Source organism: Oryx dammah, unplaced genomic scaffold, assembly GCF_014754425.2.
Source record: "Oryx dammah isolate SB20612 unplaced genomic scaffold, SCBI_Odam_1.1 HiC_scaffold_16, whole genome shotgun sequence".
NCBI classification, from domain to species: Eukaryota; Metazoa; Chordata; class Mammalia; order Artiodactyla; family Bovidae; genus Oryx; species Oryx dammah.
Genome location: NW_024070200.1, coordinates 44,937,999 through 44,964,852, shown reverse-complemented (window position 1 = coordinate 44,964,852; position 26,854 = coordinate 44,937,999). Strand labels below are relative to the sequence as shown.

The window sequence follows — 26,854 nt, the reverse complement described above, 5'->3', positions numbered from 1 at the left end:
TTAGTTCCTTTCTTTTTTTTCTAAATAAACTTTATTTTGGAATGATGTTGGCATTACAGAAAAGCAACAAAGACAGTACAGAGGGTTCTTATATCCTTTCTTGGTTTTCCCTGATGTGAAGATCTTCAGCACGTGTTACTTTCATCAAAACTAAGGCACCAGCATCGGTCCATCACTGTTGTTAACGAAACTTCAGTCTTTATGTAGATTTCATTAGTTTTTCCACTAATGTTGTTATCCTGCTGCACAATCTCCCATTCAGGACATCATATTGTATTTAGACATTGTGTCTCTGTAGTCTCTTCTGGTCTGTGGCAATTTTTCTGTCTTCCCCCACCCCCTCCCTTTTTTTGATGACTTTGCACAGTTTTGAGGACTACCGATAATAAATAGAATGTTCCTCAATTTGGGTTTGGCTGATGTTCCTTATAATTTCTAAAGTGAAATTGTTGAGCAATCCTGAAAGGGTGGTCCTTGGATCTCAGGGATCCGTGAGGTTAAAACTATTTTCATAATAGTAAATATTGATACTATACTATTATTTGCCTTTTTCACTATGAGAGTTGACATTTGCACTGATAGTAAAAGCAGTTGTGGATAAAACTTGGCACCAGAATGGAATCAAAGCTGTGGCAGCAAAGTGTACCAGTAGTCACTGTATTCTGGCTAACACACACTTACAGTAAAAACAAAATGCCAATTTCCGATAAGAATGTCCTTAATGAAGCAGTAGAACTTATTATTTCACTAAATCTCTACCCCTGAATATGTTTTCTAACATTCTGTACAATAAAACAGGAAATACACACCATATTTCTGCTGTCTGCCAAAGTCTGTGGGTGTGACTGTTTGAATTGCTAGCTGAACTAGCTCCTTTTTCATGGCACACTACTTTACTTGAAATAATGACTGACAGATAAGCCAGGGTATTTGGATTTAGGTATTTGGAAAATATATTTTTTTAATGAACAAAAATGAGCTGGCCAATGCAAGGAAAACAACTGACAGTAATTGTTGCCGATGATAAAATTCAAGCTTTCAAGTGAAAATTAGAATTTGAGAAAATCAGTCATGCTCACTGTGAGACTGACTGCTTCCCAAAGCTCAAAGACTTTTCTGAAAAGTTGGGATAGTAATATTAAAGAATACATGTATTTTTGGTATTGTATAATGGAATGTGTTAACATATGGAAGATGTGTATAACTCAGTCAGCCAACATTTTCCAAATGACCAATGTATGATGTTATAAAATCTAGTCTAGTTAAAAGATCCATTCAAAGAACAAGATAAAGCAACAGATTTCATTGTAACAGACTACCAAAATCTCTTTAACGTGGTTTTAGATTCCACATTCCACCTAACCTTTAAGAAACTACCGCTTATCTATTTTTAGTGTAGGATTAAAGAATAGCCATAATTACCTTAAAAGATTATGAATGTGTTCCTTATCCTCCCAACTAATTTATCTATATATATATATGAAGCCCAATTTTCTCAATAAACTTCAATTAAAACAACATATGGCAACAGACTGAATGTAGAGCATCGAGGAGAAAACCCAGCTATGTTTTATTAAGCCAAACATTAAAGAGATTTGCAGAGATGTAAAACAATGCCATTATCATTAATCTTTAAAATACTGCTTTTCAAAAATTATGTTATTTACATGAACATGAATTGGGCTTACTACTATTACTTCTAAATTGACTAACAAACAGCTATTTAAAATGTTTCATGGTTTTAATTTCTAAAAGCATAAACATCATGAGATATATTAACATATTAACATAAAGTTAATTCATAGTAACAAAAGTTCTTTGGCTTCTCATCATTTTTTTAAGTTTGAAGGAGTCCTAAAACCAAAAGATTTGAGCACTGCTAAGTTAGTTGATCTGGAAGGTTTATTCCACTTCAAAAACTACATTATACTCTTAATGTTCAGAGTTGTAGGCAAAAAAATTAAAAATTAGACTTGTTCTATCTTTCCATTCTAAGACAGTCCAATGATTTATTATAAAAATTGAATTTTACCTAGATTTCTTTTAATGTTTCACACATTAGGTGACGCAGAAAAAAAAGGATGATAAAAATAAAACTTGCATTTTTAAAGTACCTTATGGTTTGCAAAACAATTTAACATCTATGTCTCTTAACAATCCCTGGAGGTGGATAAGGAGCTGTTGAATGCAAACTGAAAGAAAGCAAGATGTCTACAACCCTGTGTGTGTTAACAGCAAGATTTGGAGACAGTAGAGAACACAAAATGAGTGAATGGTTCTGTTATTCTGTTATTTTATGTAAAATGAATGAAATGTGACATTTTTGCACTGACATGGATAGCTATTACAATAAATAAGGTGACTGAATACTGTTTCAAACATCTCAAAAAACTTTGATCCTTATCATCTTACTTTTGGATTTTGTGACATAAATCATTGCCTGATATTAGAAAATGACTTCAGGTAATCTTTCTACCAAAGCTATTATTTGTGTGACCCTCTAACACCCCTGGCGGGGTCCAGAAGACACGGTCCCTGGTTCTGACTGGCCATGAATTAGTCATGATAGTCTGTTCCTCAATGATCTCATTGAGAAAGTATCAACTCCTGCCCTGCCAGACTCGTGGGGCTGGTGTGAGTTCAAACGAGACACCACATCTCCCAGATATAGAAGATTCTTGCAGTTTCTGCACATTCTAAGAGAACTGCAAGTATGTTTTTTCAATGGCCTGATTGATTTCACTTTTTTGGAGGGATAATTTTTTAATTTTTTGGCTGCACCACGCAAGCATGTGGGATTAAGTTCCCCGACCAGGGATCAAACCTATGCCCCCTGCATTAGAAGCACAGAGTCTGAACCACTGGACCACCAGGGAAGTCCCTGATTTTATTTTTAAGTATTAAGTGACCTGAAAAGAGAGAGTCTGTAGATGCTTACATTTAATCTTATGGTATCCAGTTTTGTACTACACCTTCATGACTGTGATGGTACAATTTCATTTTTAGAATTCCAGTGCATATGTTAATGCCATGCCCTAACATTTTGGAGTTTCTTTTCCAAAGGATCCTGTTGGAAGCACATTCTTAGGAGAAGGAATTTGACAATATTTTAAGGAAAGCTGGAAGATCCACTTAGAAGGCATCTCAGAGAAAACACTGTACTCTGACTGTACTTACTTTTCTGAGGGTTGTAACAGTGCTCCATCCTTGGTCCACGTATAGGTGGCCTCACTGCGGGTGACAAGCTCACACAGTATGTTGATGACCTCCGTCCTTCTTGTAATGTAGACTGTATTTCCAATCCTTGAATTTATTGTTTTATTAAAGGAAATCAAGGTGGGTTGGCTCTGCCTCAAGAGGACAGGTCCCTTCGGCTTGAATGTCAGCTTGCCTGAGTTTTTGGAGTTCGAGCTTTGGGGCACACTTCCAGTCTCCCCACTTAGCTGAGCCATGGGAGGTGCCTCTCCAGGGATGCCCGTCCAGTGTGCATGTGCAGGCTGCATCTTGCTTAACTCGGCCACCAGCTGATATATCACCTGGGATGCCAGGTCATCGCTGATCTCCCCCGTTTCCATGAGCTGGCTCATGTTCCTGATCAACTCATCAAACTGGGTGGTCTCCATGCTATAGGCTCCCTGTTTAACTGCTGCTTCAAACTGCTTGTTTTCAAACTCCCAGGAGTTGGCGTTTCCTGCAGAAGGGCTGCAGTGGCCCAACAGAGCTCTCAAGAGAGACTGATTGTTAATTTGGCCATTGTGCAGATAAAGCTCGTTTTTGTTGTTCCACATCAGCCTCATCTTATGCCACGTGGCTCCCAAATTATTGGCCTCATTGTTGTCCATCCCAGGATATTCCCTGGTGTGCCCTCCAAGAGCTGGGGGTGCAATGAGCCGGTTGTCGGTGCCAATGAGCTTAAGCACCACAGTCTCCTGTGCGGGGCCTGCGATGCACCGGTACTCACCAATGTCGAGGGCCGCAAGGCTGTGAATCTTCAGTGAGCCTGACTTTGTGAAGCCAAGTCGCTTGGAGTTCTGCAGACAACGGCCGTCTTTCTCCCACTGTATCCGAGATTTCTGGAATCGTCGCACTGGGCACTTAATAATCACAGATGTGTTGGGAAGCAGGTATGCTCTGCTCCCGACGGTCAGGTTAATGCGTTTCTCTTCCCTTGTCTGGATGTAGACTCTCTGGACACCGAGGATCTGAGGACCCTGCTCCCCAACTCTGGCCTTCATCTCTGGTTTCATTTCTGTTGGAAAAATAAAGACAGCAAAACACAAATATCTTTATAATGACATTTGTCTATACTCTTCCAAGGCTGACAGAAATCAGCAAATTCTTTTCTCTTCTAAAACATTTGAGAATTTAAAAAAAATGAGAGATATATATAGTTATTTATGATATATATGTGTGTATATATATATATATATATACACATATCCATAAATGGGAACAAATTTCACAAATTTCACTTTAGCAGCAAAGAATGCAAGTTTGAATGAATTGCATGAAATCATGTCAATTATTTTATAAAGGAGCCTTTGTTTTGGTGAGGCATGAGGTTAAATGGTTAAATGTTTCCATCAACAAGGGGATGTCTGATGTGCGGGGCCTCCACCATCTGGGAGGCTCTTGAGGATCTAGTATGGCTCAGCCAAGGGTACCCAAAATCTGAAGGAGGCAGTGAGCGTGGGGAGGTGAATGTATTCAAAGGATCTGAAAAGGAGGGTGCAGCTGGGAACCACAGCAGATCACCCAAGCAGGCCAGTGAAACTAGCATGGGGGCCTGAAGAAGCTAGTGATGGAAGAAGAAGAAAAGTTCAAACTGGCACTTGAAAGCCAGCTGAATGGTGAGAGTGAATCTCAGCACTACCATCTGAATAAGTGATCTACTCTCTCTGAGCCTCATTTTTCTCACCTATAACATGCAGGTGATATTAACACCTTCACTGGAGGAATGTGAGAAGTCAGAGCATTTTTATCAAGGGCACAGTAATGGGATGTATGAGCTCTCAGACATTACTGTCAGCTGACAAAGGCAGGTCCAGCCAGCATCAATGGGGCAAGCAGTGAGGGATCATAGGTGGGCTGACCCTTCCTTGTCCTGGGCACCAGCCACAGGTAATGGGTGGAGGCCAGAGAGGATGCTCCCCAGATCCCATCCCCCAAGAGGAGCAGCTCTCCTCCCCACCCCCACCCCTGCACTGCCTCTCACTTGCAGGAAGGAAGGTCTCAATGCATCCTGGGGTGATACTGAAGTGAGTAGGTAGGGGATGTGACGTGGGTGGGAGTCTGATTCCTCTTTGAAGATGTATGTAGGTCCATGGGCTAGAGGGCAGAAAGCACCAGGGAGTAACAGAAGAGAGACTGGACTCACATCAATGACACTATGGAATGAAGGTCATGAGACAGGGGCCTAAGAGCCTCAGAGGACCCCAGTTATGGTTCTTCCAATGGTTATGGCTGTAACACTGGTAGGAGTATGCTGGGAGGAGAATTAGACTGAGACTCCATTTCTGTTTTTGTCTTTGAAACTTTTTGGCCTTGCTGCACAGCATGTAGGATCTTAGTTCCTGACCAGGGCTCAAACCTGCACCCCCTGCAATGGAAGTGTGGAGTCTTAATTGTTAGATCACCAGAGAGAAGTCCACTTAAGATGGACTTCTCAGGCCCTGGACACTACCCAGATTGTGCTTGTTGGAATAACTCTTGACTTCTCTTGGGTGGTTCATGATCCTGTTAGGGTCTGGCTGCTGCCTGCTTGGGTGTGGGAGTGGCAGTAGGTTCAGAAAAACAACAGGGGTAGATGCATAACTTCCGCAGTACAGTGTGTTCAAATGAGGGACAGGCATAATAAGTCTGCACGCAAATTCCACTGAGATGCCATTTCTAGGCCAGGCCCCTTGTCCAAGGTTCTGCCAGTGAACTCTCCCTACCCTCGGATCAGCTTGAAGTGGAAACAGATGGCCTGTCATGTGTACATGTTTACCTGTTGGGATAGAGATTCTTCACAGAGGACATCAAGATCCCCTCAGTCAGTTAAGACATAGAGATTTCTTTTTAGGTTGGCAACACAGAATTTTAAACTTACTGCTGTTCAATAGTGGTCAAAAGCAGCAGGAGGATTCCTGCTAAATTTGTGGTTCACCTGTTATTATGGGCAGAAATGCCATCTTTTTTTTTTTTTTTTTTTAGCAAGCCCCTTGGTCACAAAGAATCAGACATGACTGAGGTACTAACACATTCACTTGCAAAGACTGGGCTTCGCCGGTGGCTCTAGCGGTAAAGAATCTGCGTGCAATGCAGGAGACATGGGTTGATCCTTGCAGGAGATCCTTGGGTTGGAAAGTTCCCCTGGAGAAGGACATGGCAACCCACTTCAGTATTCTTGCCTGGGAAATCCCATGAACAGAGGAGCCTGGTGGGCTACAGCCCACTGGGTCGCAAAGAGTCAGACACGATTTGGCAACTAAACATTTATTTATTTGGCTGCACCAGGTCTTAGTTGACGTATGTGGGATCTTCAGTTGTGGCATGTGGGATCTAGTGCCCTGACCAGGGATGGAACCCAGGCCCCCTGCATTGGGAGCATGGGGTATTAGCCACTAGACCACTAGGGAAGTCCCAGAGATGCCACTCATAATAGCAGTCTGCACAAGGGCTCGATCCATTGTAACAGATGGCGGCTATAGCCCTGTACCAGGTCTTGTTGTAACACTGCTGCTCCAAGTGTCTCCTCTCCCGACAGTGTGTTGGACCACTCCCAGCAGAAGGGTCCAAGCAGCTGGGAGACAGTCCTGGGGTTCAGGCCAAGGCTATTGACTAACCACCTGGAAGTATTTCTCTACTTTCCCAAATCGTATAGACTCGCAAAGAGTCAGACAGGACTTAGCAACTGAACAACAATAACACAGACATACTGGTATGTAGAGTTTCAGTATCAACTCTGACTAGAGGCAGTGGTTCTCAAACTTTGCCGTCAATTAGGAGCACCTGTTGTTATTATTTTTTAATTTTACTACCCTGGGTCCCGTTCTCCAGAAATTCTGACTTATGGGGAACAGAAGACTGGGCATCAAAATTTGTAAAACCTCCCCAGAAGACTCAAATGTAGAGCAAAGACTGAGAACCACCACCCCAGAGAGTCTCACTGGGTTAACTCAAAGATAATTTGATGGACTGCTACTGGTGAACAGGGAAGGGAAAATAAGAAACAGCCACTGTGTTTTCTGTGAGAATCCTGCCAAAATCTTTACAACATGCAGTGTCCTCTGTAGGAGGAAGCAGGAGGATGCTTTGTGGTCTTACCATCAGGAATCCTTGTATTTCCTCTCAGTAATTAATTCATTTCCTACCCAATGAACACTGAACTGTGTCATTGACCAGGTTGCCTTTTCCAAGACAGCGCTTATGTTATCAAGTTTAGAGCTAAATTTTTGCCTGCATATGATGGAAATGTACAATTCAAGACATAATTCTATATTAGTCTTGCTTATTTCCTTTTTTATTAGTATGGGTAACTCAGAGGGGAAAGAATCTGCCTGCAATGAAGAAAGCCTGGTTTTGATCCCTGGGTCAGGAGGATCCCCTGGAGAAGGGAATGGCAAACCACTCCAGTATTCTTGCCTGAGAATCCCATAGACAGAAGACCCTGGCGGGCTACAGTCCATGGGGTCACAAAGAGTTGGACACAACTGAGTGACTAACACTCACTAATTTTAATTAGCTGGTTGCTTTTTATGAATATTTAAAAGTGGCCTATTGTCACAATGCAGGGTGTATAATATATGTGTATACACATACCTAGCCATAATACCTGCATACGTGTGTTTATATATACTGATACCTATACAGGCATCTTTTCATTACTATTTAAAAGAATTGAGTTGAACACCCTGTCTGGTCATTGTTTCCCATAATCCATCCTCCATGATGGATTATGGGAAAGACAGATGGTGAACATGGATGGCTTTGAAATTTGCTCTTTAAATCAGAATTTAAGCTGGGTCAACGTCAGAATTTTGAACTTGTGCAACTGAGGGAGGGGTGGAGAGAGACTCTCTTAGGACTGCTACAGATGAGGCCATAGCTTGAATACTCCTGCTTTTACTGGGAAGGGGTCAAAGCCCACACGGGGAAGGAAGCATATGCCTGCCTCAGGGTTCAGGCTGGAGATGATCTGAGGCTGGTATGATCCCACACAGCATCCTGTGTGAAGATGGGTTCTAGTTACCATGGAGATGGGTTCTAAGTACCTTTAGAACTGGTAGCCAGATGTCCCCAGCTAAGCTTGGGGTTTAAAGTATTAACAGATGGGGCCATGATGCCTTCAAAAGCAGGCTGGGGAGTCTGCAGGTGACAGGTGGTGTTTTGCCTTGGGAAAGGACTGGCCCATGGCTGGGTGAGCCACACGAGTAGCCCAGTCGCTTCCTCTGGCTGCATGCCCATCTGCTGGAAGGCAGATCCATTCCCAACCAGGCCTGGTTGGCCACTTCTCACACCAGGTATAGAGCAGTTCAGTGACCAGGTGTGTCTGGGCAGTGCTCTGGGACCCAGGATCTGCTAGGACTTGGGCCAGTTTCCCTCTGTGACTCTGTTCGGAGCAGTGCCTGGAGCCTGGCATCCTCTGACACAGCTCTTGGGTAGGAATCTGTCTGGTTTGGGGTGACTGCCTCCCTCTGCATTTGTATGTGCACCCAAACTGCCAAACCAGACAAGCCCTGAGGAGACAATGTGGACAGGAACCCATGGCATCCTACTGGGGGGGGGTGCTGTGGGCAGTGTGGGGACACCAAGCCATCCCTCCATCTCTCCCATGCACTGGACATGAGAAACACCACATCCTTCAGCTTTTCTAGAAAAGGAAAAGCTCTTCCTTCTGAAGGTCCTCTTTCTGACCTCTATGCCAGCCTTCCCTGCCCAGTTCCCAAGGCTGTTTACATGCTCGTGTCCTGCCGTGATTCCAGTTGGATCCCTGCCATGACTCTCAGCCTGGGCGCCACACCAGGTCTCTGCCCTGAGCCGTCTGTGCTGGGTGTTCACACTTGTCTCACCAGCACGACTCCTGCTACAACCAGATGGGCTTCGGCTGCAAAGCAGCCTCTAAGTTTTCTTATTCCCTGGAGGCCTGGCCCTCAGAGTCCAGCCTGCAATTCTTTAAGGCAGAAACTGGAGTCACCTTGATTCCTCCCTGTCCATTGGTCTGCTGGCCCTTCCTCTCATTGACTCACAGGTCCATGGGATTGTTAGTGTCCATTCCCAACTCTGCAGGTAGTGAGTCACACTGGTAGCAGGAAGCCACATGATGGGAGAATCTATACCACCAAAATCAGCAAAGGTAACAAACAACAGCTCCCTCTCCCTCCTCACCACCTTCCTGGTCCCACAGTTGCTTGTTAAACACAAACATACCCTTCTCTGAGCTCCCAATTCTAGCCAGGCAACGGATACTTAGATGGGACACATGAAATGTTAGAATTTATCCTCACCACTTCTGTCCTTATATTCTCTCACCTAGATATTGTCATATCCCCTTGATTAGACTCTACTTGCACATTCATATTTTCGCCATATATCTATGTGTACACCACTATTCACAATAGCCAGGACATGGAAGCAATCTAAATGTCCATCAACAGAGGAATGAATAAAGAAGATGTGGTACATAGATACAATTGAATATTACTCTGCCAAAAAAAGGAATGAAACTGTGCCATTTGCAGAGATGGAGATGGACCTAGAGACTCATACAGAGTGAAGTAAACCAAAATCATATAATATCAGTTATATGTGGAATCTAGAAAAATGACACAGGTGAACTTATTTGTAAAGCAGAAATAGACACAAAGGTAGAGAACAAATGTACAGACACCAAGGGGGAAGGGGGTGGTTGGGATGAATTGGGAGATTGGAATTGACATGCATACACTACCATATATAAAATAGATAACTAATGAGAACCTAGTGTGTATAGCACAGGGAACTCTAGTCAATACTCTGTGGTGACCTAAACGGGAAGGAAATTTTTAAAAGGGGTATATATGTATACGAATGGGTGATTCACTTTTCTGTACAGCTGAAACTAACAGCACATGGTAAAACAACTATACTTCAATAAAAATTAATTGAAAAATATATCTATATAGCCGTCCAAGTAAATAAAACAAAATAAAACCTGACTATGTCATTTCCTTCTTTAATAAAATCTAAACTGACACCCCACTCCAGTACTCTTGCCTGGAAAATCCCATGGACGGAGGAGCTTGGTGGGCTGCAGTCCATGGGGTTGCGAAGAGTCGGACATGACTGAGCGACTTCACTTTCGCTTTTCACTTTCATGCATTGGAGAAGGAAATGGCAACCCACTCCAGTGTTCTTGCCTGGAGAATCCCAGGGATGGGGGAGCCTGGTGGGCTGCTGTCTATGGGGCCGCACAGAGTCGGACACGACTGAAGTGACTTAGCAGCAGCAGCAAACTCCTCAGCATAGGTTTCAAGATGCTCTCCAGCCCACTTCTCAAGCATTGTTTTACCATTACCCATTTTCAGCCTCTGTTCTAATTCTACTGAATTTTTTTGTCAATAAAAACATTTGTTTTGCATTTTATACAGAACAACCTGGAATCTGCATCATGACAGTTACGCAGCAGTCTACACACAGTATTATCCATTTCATCTGGGGATCAGGGATTCACACAAAAACAAACAGGAGTTATAAGGGAGGAAGCGGGGCACAGCAAGAGTGCGTTTTTAATTCTTTCTTAAAAAGAAAAAGCAGTAGAACCTTCTGAGTCTTGAAATTTGTGCGTATGAGGCTTCTAAAACAAACAGGGTATTGGTAGCTCTTGGGGAAGGGGCAGGATAAGAACTCTGATAAATAAAGGGATATTTGCTTGTGGTAGGGGATGAGAAGGGAGGTTGACTATTTTTCATGCCCTAAGCCCCAGCACCTGATATTCAAAGGAGACCATATCCAATCTTAAGTCATTTCTCTGTTCAGAAAGAGGCACTGGTACTCCTGGGAGGAGGCCATGGAGACATCATGCTGGTCATTCCCAAGTCCCTGTTCTACAGCCCACAGCATATTAAAGGGGAAAAAAAGGTCACAGGGTAATGGTTTGTGTGCAGTTTCCAGAAATGTCCCACTCCATTTGACATCCCTCACCTTTGTCGACACTGCTCTCTTTTTTCTCAGACTGTCCTGTATCCCATGTGGGTCTAATGATGGGACACATCTTTCAGAATTCCGCTCAAAGCTTCCTCTTTTATACAACTCTCCTTCACATCCCCTAGAGGGATCGAGCACTTCTACATCCTATTATGGCATCACTGGCACTTTATTCTTCTTCTTTGTTTATGTATGTCTCTCTCTACTGGATTATGAGTTCTTAGAGACCAGACAATGGATTCTTTTCATTTTGTATCATAACATCTAAAACACAGTAGCATCTGAAGAATGATTGTTGAAAGAACTGATAATGAAATACTACCATCTGACACTGAAAACAATACATGCCCAGGCAGAGAGATCATCTCTGTCTTTAGGGCACTGCATAGTGCCTGGTACTTAGTAAACTCTTACTGTTTATTGAATGAATAACAAATAAATTACAAGCAAAAGATAAAATAAATGTATGCTGTTGGATGCTGCAGGAGGTAACAACCAGCCCAAGAAAGGTGCTGGTGGGGCAGCCTAGTGGCTGGCTGGGTTTCCAAGGGCTGCAGCTCTGTCAGGCAGGCAGGGCTGGGTGTTCCTGGAAGCTGAGAAGGCTTAGAGGAAGAGCAGAAGAAGGGAAGATGAGAGTCTGAGAGCTGAAGAGGCTGGTACAAGGAGGACCACCAGGAGCTGGAGAGAAGTGAGAGGATTCAACTTAACCTGGGAAGGGGATAAACCATATTTTTCTTGACATTTTGGGGCTTCCCTGGTGGCTTAGAGGGTAAAGCGTCTGCCTGCAATGCGGGAGACCTGGGTTCGATCCTGGGTCGGGAAGATCCCCTGGAGAAGGAAATGGCAATCCACTCCAGTACTCTTGCCTGGAAAAATCCCATGGATGGAGGAGCCTGGTAGGCTACAGTCCATGGGGTCACAAAGAGTTGGACATGGCTGATTGACAACAAGTTTGTTTGTTTATTTGTTTGTTTGTTCTCAACATTTCAATCATACAGGACATGTCTGGGTGCCTCCCTGCCCTCAACCATTTTGATGTCAATACTTGGATTAAAAATAAGAATTCTTTACCAAAATTCAGGAACCCTTAAACCAGGAGCCATCACTGAAAAAAAAAATCTAAACTCAAATATTACGTTCTTCAGATGCCTGATTAGCAGCCAAGACAGACATTTAATAGCAATCTGAGACTTTTAATAACAATCTGAGGCTGATCTAAGCCTGACACATTTGAAAAACATGTCTTTGAGTACAACTCATTATACATGCTTTGGGGGCCTATATATGAAAAAAATGTCCAGAGCTATTGCCTAACTACCCCATATAAACTCATATCCTAATGATCCAGAAGACACAATATTAGTTACTGTTACATTTTACCCCATCTTAAAGCCATGACAGGAATTAAAGGAAGGTGGTAATGACATTAAAAATAACTAATATTTTTGAGCCTACAGTATGCTCCTGGCACTGCTTCTAAGCACTTTCTAGGCATTAATTCTCAGAACAATTCTATGGGGTAGGTATAACTACCATTCCCATTTGAGTGATGAAAAAGGCTCTGTGATGAGCCTCACAGAGATTGAGTCTGTGTCAACGTCACATGACGAGATACTGAAAGAAATGAGATTAGACTCTAGTTGGCTTAACCACAATGTCATAATACCTTTTGGAGATTAAAGAACTTGAGAAATATTATAGAGGAAGGTAGGATTTGTTCTGGTCCTTCAAGAATGGGAAGAGTGACAGTCACTAGATATGGTGAAGGGAAGAATTTATGGGAGGAAAAGTTGGAGGTGGGAAAATGCAGGGAAGGTCTGGGGAGAAGCAGGAAGGGGCCTCTAACTGGAAAGACTGTATGGTGCTCCACTGGCTTCCAGGGAGCGCTCGAAACATCTTGTCCACCCCCACCCCCCAGTCTTCACCCCATTGCACATCAAACGTTCAAAATGAAGAGCAAGAAGACGCACTCTTCCAAAGAGGATAGTTTTCACTTAAACTCAAGGCACTGATTAGGACACATTTCTAAAAATGGAGCCTTGAAAGGGAATAAAGATCACAGCATAGTCAGGCTTGATTTTCTTGTCTTCAGACCCCTTCCATCACTGAGGGATCAGGCCTAAAAAGAAGACCATATATTTCCAGTATGGTGAGCAAAGCAGGTGGATGTGATGTGAAGGAGAGGGGACAGTTAGAAGGTCACTATGCTATGCCACAAGCCTTGACATTTTTAGTGGAATGAAAGTGAGTTCATCCATGGAGACATGAGAACTTGGGAGTCAGTACAGTGATTAGGAAATAACTGCTATGATGAATTTCTTGGGAATTCTTAGGAACAGGAAAAAAAATCCACATATTATTGCCCAGGTAAATCAGATAGCATGAATGTGAAGTATGTCTAGTCAGGATGGTGACATTATTTTCTTTAGCAAATCCCAGTAGCTCAGGTCAGGGAACTAAAAAAACACGTCAACAAAAACCACCTAAAAGTAGGTGATAACCCATCAGGGTTGAATAAGTAGGGTCGTTGAGGCAGTGGGTTAAGGAAGGGCACAGAGATCTGACCTCAGCATTGGTTAAGTGCATGATGATGACATGCCAGTCAAGAGGAGTGGTTTCTAATGCAAGAGCAGGAAGTCTCGGGACAGCAGTGCAGGAAGGTCACAATGAAGCATTAACTAAATAGGCAGATGGTGAGATGGGGGCAGGAGGAAGAGCAGAAAGCTATTTGAGTACCAAGGAATGAGGAATGAGGATGGGGGGAGTTAGGGTGTTTGTGATGGACATGTACAATCTGCTGTATTTAAAGTGGATAACAAACAAGAACCTACTGTATAGCAAAGGGAACTCTGCTCAACGTTATGCAGTGGCCTGGATGGGATGGGAGTTTGGGGGAGAATGGATACATGTATATGTGTGACTGAGTCCCTGTGCTGTCTGCTTGAAACTATCACAACATTGTTAATAAGCCATACCCCAATACCATGGTGTTCCTATGCTAAGGTGTGATGGTGGTCAGGGAAATTGATCACATTGGGGATTAGCAACATTAGGGTATGAGAAAGTCATCAGCATGGGTGCAATTTGTCCTGGATGTTGGCAAATGTCAGAAAGAAAGAATGGACCTGTAGTGGTCCTAGAGAAAGGTAGAAAGGATCCTGTGGGTCAAAGCATCTGAAGGTGGGGGCCATGTGTGTGCTGTGAGATGACAGAGAGAATATGGTGCAGAGGCAGCAGGGGGAGGATGTGAGTGCCAAGCTCATCCCTGGCTCATTCCTGGTGGTGGGGAGAAGAGGTTGCCATTGTTTTTGCAAGCCAGGACCACTGATCCCTGGGGATGGCATGAGGCCAGCCTACAGCTGAAGTGGGGGCCCAGCTCGGGGTGACTTGGCTGTGCTGGGAACACAAATTCCTGTCTCTTGTTTGCTTCCATGACCTACATGTTGGCAAGCTAGACAATGATATGGAGTCCTTTATTTTTCCCCCCTAAAACTTATCCTTTTGCTCTGCTTTCTACTGCATGTCAAAATAGTTTATAATTGCATCTTATACCACACTACATGCCCTAATAACCACGATGTGTTCCCACATGTTACTCTGCTATTATTTTAGAGAAAGCTGCCAGAATTTAATTTCATTTTCCTCTAAGGTAGTTTATGGTCCAGCTGCATTGCTTTGCAACCATCCACAGTTAATAAAAATCAGACAGATAAGTAGCCTGAACCATGACACTGCACCATATGCCGCAGACATTCTTAAAACCCAGGACACTAGAAAACTTGAGATCTCAAAGTTATGGAATCTCAAAATGTTGAAGATTTAGTCCTAAAGAATTCCCAGGGGGAGGAAAATGAATGTTGTCCACGAATCACCACACAGAGGTGGCTTAAAGCATGGGCCCAGGAATCAGATGGACTCATGGTCAAGGAGGCCAAGAGGCCCAACCGACAGCCACGGGTCCTTGGTCAAATCTTGGACTGTCTCTTCATCTTGGGTTCCTCATCTCTCAGTGGGGATGACACCTGTCTCACAGAATTGCTGGGAACTAAATATGATGACGCAATAATGCCTGCAGGGAAGTTCACAGAGTAAGTGCTCAGTAAATGCCATAAGGGCATGACTTAAAAAAGAAAAGTCATTATTGTTACTTTGTTTTGTAAGTTTCTTCAGGAAAGTTTTTGGTAAACTTAGTGGTGTGTGTGTGTGTGTGTGTGCGTGTGTGTGTGTACATATATTTCTTTTCCTAAGAAGCATTGAAAATAATAGCTACCTTCTGATTTTTTTCTTACTATAAGTTCAGGAGGGTACCTGAGGCAGTTAGTATTCCTTTTTATGTGAATACTTAAAGACAGTGAGAAACAATCAGGAAAGGGACCCTATCCCGGGGTCCCCAACACCCGGCCACAGAGCAGTACCAGTTGGTGGCCTGTTAGGAACTGGGTCACACAGGTGAGTGAGCAAAGCTCCATGTGTACTTCGGCTGCTCCCATCACCCCCAGATGGGACCATCTAGCTGCAGGAAAACAAGCTCTGGGCTCCCACTGAATCTGCATTATGGTGAGCTGTATAATTGTTTCATTATATATTATAAGGTAGTAATAATAGAAATAAAGTGCTCAACAAATGTAATGGGCTTAAATCATCCCCAAACCATCATTCCTCATCAGCTGTGGAAAAACTATCTTCCACGAGACTGGTCCTTGTTGCCAAAAAGGTTGAGGACTGCTGCCCTACCCCATTTCTCATGACCACACTGCTGCCCTATTTTCAGCTACCATGGGGGCAGCCCTCCGCTCATTTTTTATCACCCTCCTACATGAAACATGCATATGCATGTACCTATACTAATTCATGTACACTGAAGATAGAGATGACTTCTACATGCATTTTAGCTTTTGGATATAATGAAACCATAATATTAACTCTTTATACTCTGCTTATTATTTATAATAAACAGGAGATCAGCCCTGGGATTTCTTTGGAAGGAATGATGCTAAAGCTGAAACTCCAGTACTTTGGCCACCTCATGCAAAGGGTTGACTCATTGGAAAAGACTTTGATGCTGGGAGGGATTGGGGGCAGGAGGAGAAGGGGACAACAGCAGATGAGATGGCTGGATGGCATCACTGACTCGATGGACGTGAATCTGAGTGAACTCCGGGAGATGGTGATGGACAGGGAGGCCTGGCATGCTGCAATTCACGGGGTCACAGAGTCAGACACGACTGAGCAACTGAACTGAACTGAACTGAAGAAGTATCTAAACCGTCACCTTTAAAACCAAAGCTATTTCACATTTTCATCCTTGCTGGTTTTAGATTATTAGAGTATCCAAAAGAAGAGAAACTTGAATATTTAAAAATACTTAGCTCATTTACTTTGAATAGGATGAATCCCCACATATCATTAGCAAAGTGAATCAGAAAGTACTTCACTTAACTTATGGTTGCCAGGGGGAAGGATGGAGTAGTTAGGGAGTTTGGGATAGACAGGAACACACTGCTATATTTAAAGTGGATAACCAACAATGTCCTACTGTGTAGCACAGGGAACTCTGCTCAATGTTATGTGGCATCCTGGATGGGAAGGGAGTTTGGGGGAGAATGGATACATGTATATGTATGTATGGCTGAGTCCCTTTGCTGTCCACCTGAAACTATCACAACATTGTTAATCAGCTATACACCAATACAAAGTAAAAAGTTAAAAAAAGGAAAGTATTTCAGCTTAACTTCTACTAGGAACACTACTGAGTTGTAAGTGGGGTAAATCATGATGAAGCGGAGAACACAAGGAAGTGTAAACCCTAGTGAGGAAGCCTAGGGGTGCATTTGTTAAGACGGTGGACATTTCTTCAAGCTGACTTTTCTTAGAGTTGTAACTTGGTCATCAATATTATACCATTTGCCACTGATAACAACGCTGAGTTCTACTTGATTTGCTGTACCTACAGATTAGAAATGAGTTGCTCTATGGAAAATGAAGCCACTGGAGGAGGAGAATAGAATGAGCAGATTCCACAAAGTGTGGACTTTCCATACTTACTCCTGCATACAGGCATCTGGCAAGATCTCACCAGAGGGGGTCCAGAAAGATGCTGGCACAGAGTCTCACTGAGGGGGACCCGACGGCCTTTGGCCGTCAGCTTCTGGCACATCTGCTGTCTCCGCTGGGTTCCAACACCACAACTGACAGAACACTGTAATGAGAACGGTGGTGACAGAGTCAAGCAGAGCGAGAGCAGACACACGTCCCCAGCAATAGCCACGTCTCTCACAGTGAAACAGGATGTACAGGTGTGCCAATAAGTAGGCAGTTCTCAGGCCTGAACATCTTTCAGAATATGGAGACTTTCTCTCTCCCCACCATTCCCCTGCCCTCTCCTCCACCTTTTCTCTTTTCCCTCCTTCTTTTCCTTCCTTCCTTCTTTTTTAAAAAAATCTATTTGCAAGGTGGGATTCCCTGATAGCTCAGTTGGTAAAGAATCCACCTGCAATGCAGGAGATGCCAGTTCAATTTCCGGGTCAGGAAGATCCGCTGGAGAAGGGATAGGCTACCCACTCCAGTATTCTTGGGCTTGTGCCTCAGCTGTTTTGTAAGGTATGAGGCCCACTGTTTTTTCCAATTTTACTGAGATATAATTGATATATAACATTGTATTAGTTTAAGGTATACAACATGATGATTTATATACATATATATTGCAAAATGATTACTACAATAAGTTAACAGCCAGAATCTCACATAGTTACAAGGTTTTTAACTTTGTAACTGAATATTTTAAATGAATGTTTATAACTGACATACTTTTGTTATAACATGAAGCAAAAAAATTTCAGAGACAGGATAACATGTATGTTATAAATAAATACTAAAAGCCCAATGAGATACCATTTCCCATTTCAAGCCCATTAAGATGGCTATTATTAAAAAAAAAATAGATGTGTATAAACTGGAATGTTGATGCACTGCTGATGCAAATATAAAATGGTACAGCCTCTATGGAAAAGTTTGTTGGGTTCTCAAAAAGTTACACAAAGAATTACCATATGATCCAGTAATTCCACTTCTCGAAAAATATCCCCCCAAAATCAAAAGCGGAAACTCAGATGTTTGTATACCAATGTTCACAGTAAGCATCATTTACAATAGCCGAAAGGTGGAAACCACCAAACACTACATGGCCTTATTATGTCTGGCTTCTATCACTTGGCATAATTCTTCAAGGCTCATCCATGTCGTAGCAAGTATTAGAATTTCATTCCTTTCTTATGGTGCAATGATATATGTATATACCACATTTTGTTTATCCATTCATCTGTTGATGGACATTTTGATTACTTCCTTTCTTCTTTCTGAGATAGTAACTAATTTTTAGTAATTAATTGCCATAGGATTCTGGGGCCTTGTAGTTGATGTCTCATTTGTTTGTTATCTATTTATTTATATAGTAAGATGACTTTGCTTTTTAAAAAATGATATAATACAGATACGTGGTATCAATTTTGTACGGGGACTAGACTTATTGTGGTGATCCTTTTGTAATGGATACAAACATTGAATTTCCATGTTGCACACCTGAAATGGAAATGCCAATTATAGTTCAATAAAAACTTTAACATTAAAAATGGCATATACCCATGACCAAAATTGAAAAACTAGAAAAACATAAAAGGAAAGGTCTTTTAAAAAACACCCAAGCTGCTATACATAAAATAACATTGGTATGTGATAATCATTGTGTGTATAAAAATGATAGCTGATAATCATAATTACATATGTACATGTAATTTTAATTTAACATTTTACTACAGTTTTATTAGGCATATTAGGAAAAAATGAAATAAGATGAAAAGAGTTCAAGTAACTAGTTCCCAAAAGAACTCTCTGCAGTTAAGGAAGATGAAAGAAACCAATAAGAGATTCAGGTGGTTATTGGGTTGGTCCAAATGAACTTTCTGATCAGCCTGATATTGTTATTGATATATTCTGACATCTGAGAACATCTATTGACTCACTGCTAAGAAGAGGGACAGGCACATTCACATTTCCACATCTCTTCTCTCCAAACATTCCATTTGTTTGTTTGTTTGTTTGTTTTACTTTATTTTGCTTTACAATACTGTATTGGTTTTGTCATACATTGACATGAATCCACCACGGGTGTATATGAGTTCCCAAACATGAACCCCCCTCCCACCTCCCACCACATATTATCTCTCTGGATCATCCCCATGCACCAGCCCCAAGCATCCTGTATCCTGTATCAAACATAGACTGGCAATTCGTTTCTTACCTGATAGTATACGTGTTTCAATGCCATTCTCCCAAATCATCTCACCCTCTCCCTCTCCCACAGAGTCTAAAAGTCCATTCTATACATCTGTGTCTCTTTTGCTGTCTCGCATACAGGGTTATCATTACCATCTTTCTAAATTCCATATATATGTGTTAGTATACTGTATTGGTGTTTTTCTTTCTGGCTTACTTCACTCTGTATAATCGGCTCCATTTTCATCTACCTCATTAGAACTGATTCAAATGTATTCTTTTTAATGGCTGAGTAATACTCCATTGTGTGTATGTACCACAGCTTTCTTATCCATTCATCTGCTGATGGACATCTAGGTTGCTTCCATGTCCTGGCTATTATAAACACTGCTGTGATGAACATTGGGGTACACTTGTCTCTTTCAATTCTGGTTTCCTCGGTGTGTATGCCCAGCAGTGGGATTGCTGGGTCATAAGGCAGTTCTATTTGTAATTTTTTAAGGAATCTCCACACTGTTCTCCATAGTGGCTGTACTAGTTTGCATTCCCACCAACAGTGTAGCAGGGTTCCCTTTTCTTCACACCCTCTTCAGCATTTATTACTTGTAGACTTTTGGATCACTGCCATTCTGACTGGTGTGAAATGGTACCTCACTGTGGTTTTTATTTGCATTTCTCTGATAATGAGTGATGTTGAGCATCTTTTCATGTGTTTGTTAGCCATCCGTATGTCTTCTTTGGAGAAATGTCTATTTAGATCTTTGGCCCACTTTTTGACTGGGTCATTAATTTTTCTGGACTTGAGCTGCATAAGTTGCTTGTATATTTTTGAGATTAGTTGTTTGTCAGTTGCTTCGTTTGCTATTATTTTCTCCCATTCTGAAGGCTGTCTTTTCACCTTGCTTATAGTTTCCTTTGTTGTGCAGAAGCTTTTAATTTTAATTAGATCCCGTTTGTTTATTTTTGCTTTTATTTCCAGTATTCTGGGAGATGGATCATAGAGGATCCTGCTGTGATTTATGTCAGACAGTGTTTTGCCTATGTTCTCCTCTAGGAGTTTTATAGTTTCTGGTCTTATGTTTAGATCTTTAATCCATTTTGAGTTTATTTTTGTGTATGGTGTTAGAAAGTGATCTAGTTTCATTCTTTTACAAGTGGTTGACCAGTTTTCCCAGCACCACTTGTTAAAGAGATTGTCTTTAATCCATTGTATATTCTTGCCTCCTTTGTCAAAGATAAGGTGTCCATAGGTGCGTGGATTTATCTCTGGGCTTTCTATTTTGTTCCATTGATCTGTATTTCTGTCTTTGTGCCAGTACCATACTGTCTTGATGACTGTGGCTTTGTAGTAGAGCCTGAAGTCAGGCAGGTTGATTCCTCCAGTTCCATTCTTCTTTGTCAAGATTGCTTTGGCTATTCGAGGTTTTTTGTATTTCCATACAAATTGTGAAATTATTTGTTCTAGCTCTGTGAAAAATACCATTGGTAGCTTGATAGGGATTGCATTGAATCTGTAGATTGCTTTGGGTAGTATACTCATTTTCACTATATTGATTCTTCCAATCCATGAACATGGTTTATTTCTCCATCTATTAGTGTCCTCTTTGATTTTGTTAAACTATGTAGCTAATGTCAAGATTTTCTGATATTTATGTTCTGTTCTGATATGCCATTGCTGGCTGATTAGCCTTAATTCTGCCCTTAAATGAATTTATGATGCATCTTCTGTCTTTTTTCACCAGGATCTGTGTCTTTCTGGATTTTTTCTGGGAGTCATCTTGGTGTGTCTTCTTGGCCCTTAAAGTCTTGATCCCATACCATAAGACAGATTTATGCATGGATGATCTGAGTGCCTCTCTGTTGCCTTTCCACATGGAGAAAAACAAAATGTAAAGGAAAATACTTGGGTCATAGTTCCTTTTTTAAAAAATTTATTTATTTAATCTTTTGGCCACGCAGCATATGGGGACCTTAGTTCCCTGACCAAGGATTGAACCAATATCCTCTGCACTGGAAGCACAGAGTCTTAACCATTGAATGGCCAGGGAAGTCCCTTTCCTTCCCTTTTGAACTGTAGCAAGTTTCACTGTCTGCTGGCATCTAAGGCTACTGTGAAGATGTGTGAGGCCAGGTAGGAGATTTTTGTTGTTTGTTTGACTTTTATGCTTAGAGGCCTTTTGTTCTTGTTTTTTTTTAACCCATGAAGTTCAGCACCTTATTTGCTGGCTGTGTCTTAGTGGGTCATATTTTCTTGGCACGTAGTAGGCCAGTCCGATCTGAAGGTTAAAGCTTTTATTAGAGGAAGCTAATTCTCCTTATGATCTCTGAATATTTTTTGTTCCACTTGTTTCGTTCTTCTCACAAATACCCATTACACTCATGTTTAATCCTTATTATCTCTGAATATTTTTTGTTCCACTTGTTCTTCTCACAAATACCCATTACACTCACGTTTAATCTCCTCTGCCTTCCATATCCATCACTGCCTCTAAAAACCAATTTTACATCTTAACTCTTTTCCATATCATCTTTTTTTTTCCTTTGATGTCTTGACCTTTTATCTTTTTTTTTTTTTTTTTTTTTACTTTACAATTCTGTATTGGTTTTGCCATACATTGACATGAATCCACCACGGGTACTCCATATCATCTTATATGAGTCATTCCAGCTTATATACATACCATAGCTCTCTGTTTTCAGTTATTAATTTTTTGTTGCTTATAAAATAACTTTTACATCTGCTATATAAAATTTTTCTTTTCAGTTTTTTCCCCTGACTATTCCAAGTTGTCTTTTCATCTCCTGTTGACTTATAACCTCTTTTTGAACTTAAACCTCATTTTAGAGCCACTCTTCCCTCCACTCCCCCCACCTCCCACCTCCGTTCCCCCACCCCCTGCCCAGGCCAAGATATCATGACTATAATTTCTTCGGGAGTACAGAGACTGTTTTTTTGATACTTTTCTCTGGCTAATATCATTGTGATGCTGTTGTTCCTGTGACTCTTGCTCCCTGTTCCTTTCCCCATGCCCTGACTTCTTTCTGATCCTTCACTTCCCCCCTTTAAGTTTTGATGCTTAGTTTTTATGCTGGAGCTTTGAATGTAGCCGACCATTCACCCATGTGAATAACATGGGTCAGGGGATGAGCTTGGGCATTTCCATCAGCTTCTTGTCTTCCACAGTGTGTCATCAAATTTTTATTTCCTCTTCCCACATCTCTCTTTAAACTTTGGCATTTGAAGGGCTAGGATGACTCAGGGAACAGTCTCTTAAGTAACTGTAATCACTCAGCAAGCATCCTTCATGCCACTCCATCTCTGCAGCCTTCCTGGGCTACAGGGCCTCCACACATGTTCTCTCCTGCAGCTCCCTCTGCCCCATAGCTCTGGAGGGGCATTCATGGTATTTTCAGGGGCGGCACATGGTCTCCCATCTAGTGTCTATAATCAAGAACCGCTGAGCAGGCCTTTTAGGACTCTCACATTTACTCCTTGGGAAATCTACCTCCTGCTTGTGCCTGAAGAAATATTTGTCAGCCCTCAGCCTTCTCTCTTTCATTTTGGTTCAGCTTTTATGGCCTTTGGCAGGTGTGTTTCATAATTTATAGTTTGGGCTTGTGGCTGTTTCATTGTTCATTGAAGACAAAGTGTTCTCTCTCTTTCATTTCTTTGTGGGGTTTTTTGTTGGGTTTCAAAGAAGGGGAATGGAATTTTTTTAATGCTTTTATTGTTCTCTTCAACAGAAAGCCCTAATTATTACTATTTTTTCAGTGCCAAGGGAAGCTTTTTGTAAGCTTTAGAACAAGATAAAAATTACCATTTAGCAACTTATGATGTACATTAAATTCCTAACATAGGAAAGGGTTCGGTTCCAAGAGCACCTTCGTCCAATTTGTTCCTAAGTCCAACAAGGTTACCGTAAGTACCCAGCTAACACAATCAGCTATACAGTACTATCTGCAATAGCAATAGGTTTATAATACTTTTTACACAAATAATACATTAAAAAATAAACATTTTTAATCTTACAGTACAGTACCTTGAAAAAGTTCAGTAGTACCACCTACATCACTGCTACTTTTTATGTTTGCTTCCAGACATCCTGGGCTTGAAATAAAGACACTGCACAACTGTATTCTACACAGGGCTGTACAGGACTCTACACACAAGCACAACCAGTTGTAGAGGAGGCATGTATGCGACAATGTACATCAGACCCATGAACTAACTTACATGATTAGACATGCAAATACACATTCTCATCTTTTAAAGTTTGCAACTTGAAGGTTTGTATGTAGGGGATTTGCTGTATTTTTTTTTTAAACAAGTCTAATCATCATCTAGGAGTTTTCCATATAATATAAAACAGTAGTTAAATAATTGCCAATCACCATTCACAAGCCATTTCTAATGATCAATATTTGACTTTTTATCCCCACTATGAATGGGAGGATCAGTTGCAAACCCCTTTTCTGGATAGAGATCTTACATGATCTTGTGTCCGCTAAGTTCAAGGTTAGCATGCCACTTGTACATGTCCACAGTGGAGAGAGTGGAGATGACAGAATCAGTGACATTAATTATAAGTTACAAAACAGCAACTTTATGCCAAAGCTTTGGATCATTCAAAAGAAATATGGTAGATTCCTCTGGAAGAACACATGCAACTTTGTAACTATTTGTCTGTGACCTTCAAATTGGAAGGTCTGTTGGGCAGGATATAAAATCCTTGGGTCACATTTTCTTTTTCTAAATATATTGTTCCACTGTTTTCTACTGTGATGTGGCATTGTTGAGAAGTCTGATGCTAACCTGATTTTCTTTCCCTAATAAGTGCAGAGTACATCATGAGAAATGTTGGACTGGAAGAAACACAAGCTGGAATCAAGATTGCCAGGAGAAATATCAATAACCTCAGATGCAGATGACACCACCCTTATGGCAGAAAGTGAAGAGGAGCTAAAAAGCCTCTTGATGAAAGTAAAAGAGGAGAGTGAAAAAGTTGGCTTAAAGCTCAACATTCAGAAAACGAAGATCATGGCATCCGGTCCCATCACTTCGTGGGAAATAGATGGGGAAACAGTGGAAACAGTGTCAGACTTTATTTTTTAAGCTCCAAAATCACTAAAGATGGTGACTGCAGCCATGAAATTAAAAGACGCTTACTCCTTGGAAGAAAAGTTATGACCAACCTAGATAGTATATTCAAAAGCAGAGACATTATTTTGCCAACTAAGGTCTGTCTAGTCAAGGCTATGGTTTTTCCTGTGGTCATGTATGGATGTGAGAGTTGGACTGTGAAGAAGGCTGAGCACCGAAGAATTGATGCTTTTGAACTGTGGTGTTGGAGAAGACTCTTGAGAGTCCCTTGGACTGCAAGGAGATCCAACCAGTCCATTCTGAAGGAGATTAACCCTGGGATTTCTTTGGAAGGACTGATGCTGAAGCTGAAACTCCAGTAATTTGGCCACCTCATGCGAAGAGTTGCCTCATTGGAAAAGACTCTGATGCTGGGAGGGATTGGGGGCAGGAGGAGAAGGGGACGACCCAGGATGAGATGGCTGGATGGCATCACCAATTCGATGGATGTGAGTCTGAGTGAACTCCGGGAGATGGTGATGGACAGGGAGGCCTGGCATGCTGCGATTCATGGGATCACAAAGAGTCGGACACGACTGAGCGACTGAACTGAACTGAATAAGTGTCTTTGTCCTTTTGCTGAGATACACTTACACATTATTCTTTACCTTTAAAGTCCAGTGGTTTTAGTAGAGTATGTCTTGATATGGGCCATTCTGGGTTGATTTTTCCATGTATGTGGTATGCTCTTTCAATATAGTGATTTGAATCTTCTGTTTATAGTTTTGTTCTGTTGTTTTGGTTTTCTTTTCTCAGGACTCTAATAATAGATACATGATTTTCTTTCTCTGTTTTTTACAGCCATCATTTTTGCTTAAATCCTTTTTGTTTTTATTCAGTTATTTTCAATTCTCTCCTTTCTTTTGTTTCTCTTATTACACTTTCTGCATCTGGTCATTCTTGTGTTCCTTCTAGTTTAGTCTATGTTTCTGACTTTTTCCCCCTTAGTTTTCTAATTCTTTCCTGAACCCTGTCAGCTAATTTTTCACATCCCTCTGTTATTTATTCACCTCATTTCAGAATTTTTCTCTTTTTTATTTGTTTCTATAGATGTCTTAGCTTCTTTTAGCTGATTTTATAATAGTAAATTGTATTTTCATCCACCTCAAAGTCAAATTTTCATTATGTTGCTACGTTATTGATACTTTTTTCTTGGGGTATCCTTCTATGGGGTTTGCTGTTGGTCTCATTTAAATGAAACAGATTTTTCTCTGTACTTTTGAAATAGTGTAAGGGGGTGTTCAAGGGAGTTATTTCACTGTAAAGGACTCCCTCCTCTGGTGCTGAAATGAAGTATTCAAGGATTTGGCCACAGTTTTGAAATTGGCTCTTCTAGACTCTTCTACTCCCAAGGAGCAGAAGAAACTGAACATCTTTCCTTTACCCCTTTGTTCCTTTTCAGCTTGGCTTAACATTCTGGCAGGTTTTGTTGCACATTTCTGCAGTCTTAAGGATGCGGATTCCTCCAGTGCTCTCCAATCTTCTTAAGGCCCTGAATGAGTTTGCATGATTTTTCTTGCTCTAAACCACACACAGGAGCCTTGAGTCTTCTCTCAGTTTCACTGATTATCTCAGACTGACATGCTAAAGGTTCTTCTCTTCTGGAATAGGACTACTTTATTATGGTCATATTTCTCTGTCCCATGGCTCTTATCCTTGTTTCTTCTCTATTAAAAAAGAAAACTCTAGCTGCTATACTTGCTATTACATATGGTTTGCCCTCCCCGCCACCCCCCGCCCCCGCCCCTTATATCACTTCCATTAAAGTTACTATCTGTTATCTTTTCCTTTCTTTTGGCAATTCCAATTGCCCTGTTTTCTGTTTTGTTTTTTTTTTTTAATGAGAGATTTTGGAATATTAAACAACTATGCTGCTATCATGATTTTGCTTCACTGGAAGCCTCCTAAGCATTTTTAAAGGAACTGCTATTAACAATATATTCTTTGATATCAAGGCATTCATTTTTCCATTTTCAGTTACCACTTAAATGCTGATGATTCCCAAAACTATAACTTTACTGTAGATCTTGCATGAGCTACAATTCTTTATTGATACTTTTATAGATCCTCAAACTACACCCATTTAAAAAATCAACTCATTTTCTGTCCCTTTCAAGTCACCTTCCAAGCATGTATTTCCTTCTCTAATTGTTAATATCATCTTTGTCCATTAATTACCCAAGATAGAAATCTAGGACACTCCCTTTTTTTTTTATCAATTCAATTAGCAAATTTGCCAGGTAGTTCTGCTAAATCTCACTGAAAATCACCCATGTT

General features: G+C 41.3%; 1 protein-coding gene across 1 annotated transcript in view; it reads right to left on the bottom strand.

Moving 5' to 3' along the window:
- LOC120875344 (ADAMTS-like protein 3) overlaps window positions 1–26,854 on the bottom strand; it is a 70,107-nt gene that overhangs the window by 29,146 nt on the left and 14,107 nt on the right. The window contains exons 4-5 of the mRNA XM_040257111.1: window positions 17,212–17,365; window positions 3,178–4,249 (exon numbers count right to left, since the gene is read on the bottom strand). Of these exons, the coding sequence (XP_040113045.1) occupies window positions 3,178–4,249; window positions 17,212–17,365 (1,226 nt within the window). The remainder of the gene's footprint in view (window positions 1–3,177; window positions 4,250–17,211; window positions 17,366–26,854) is intronic.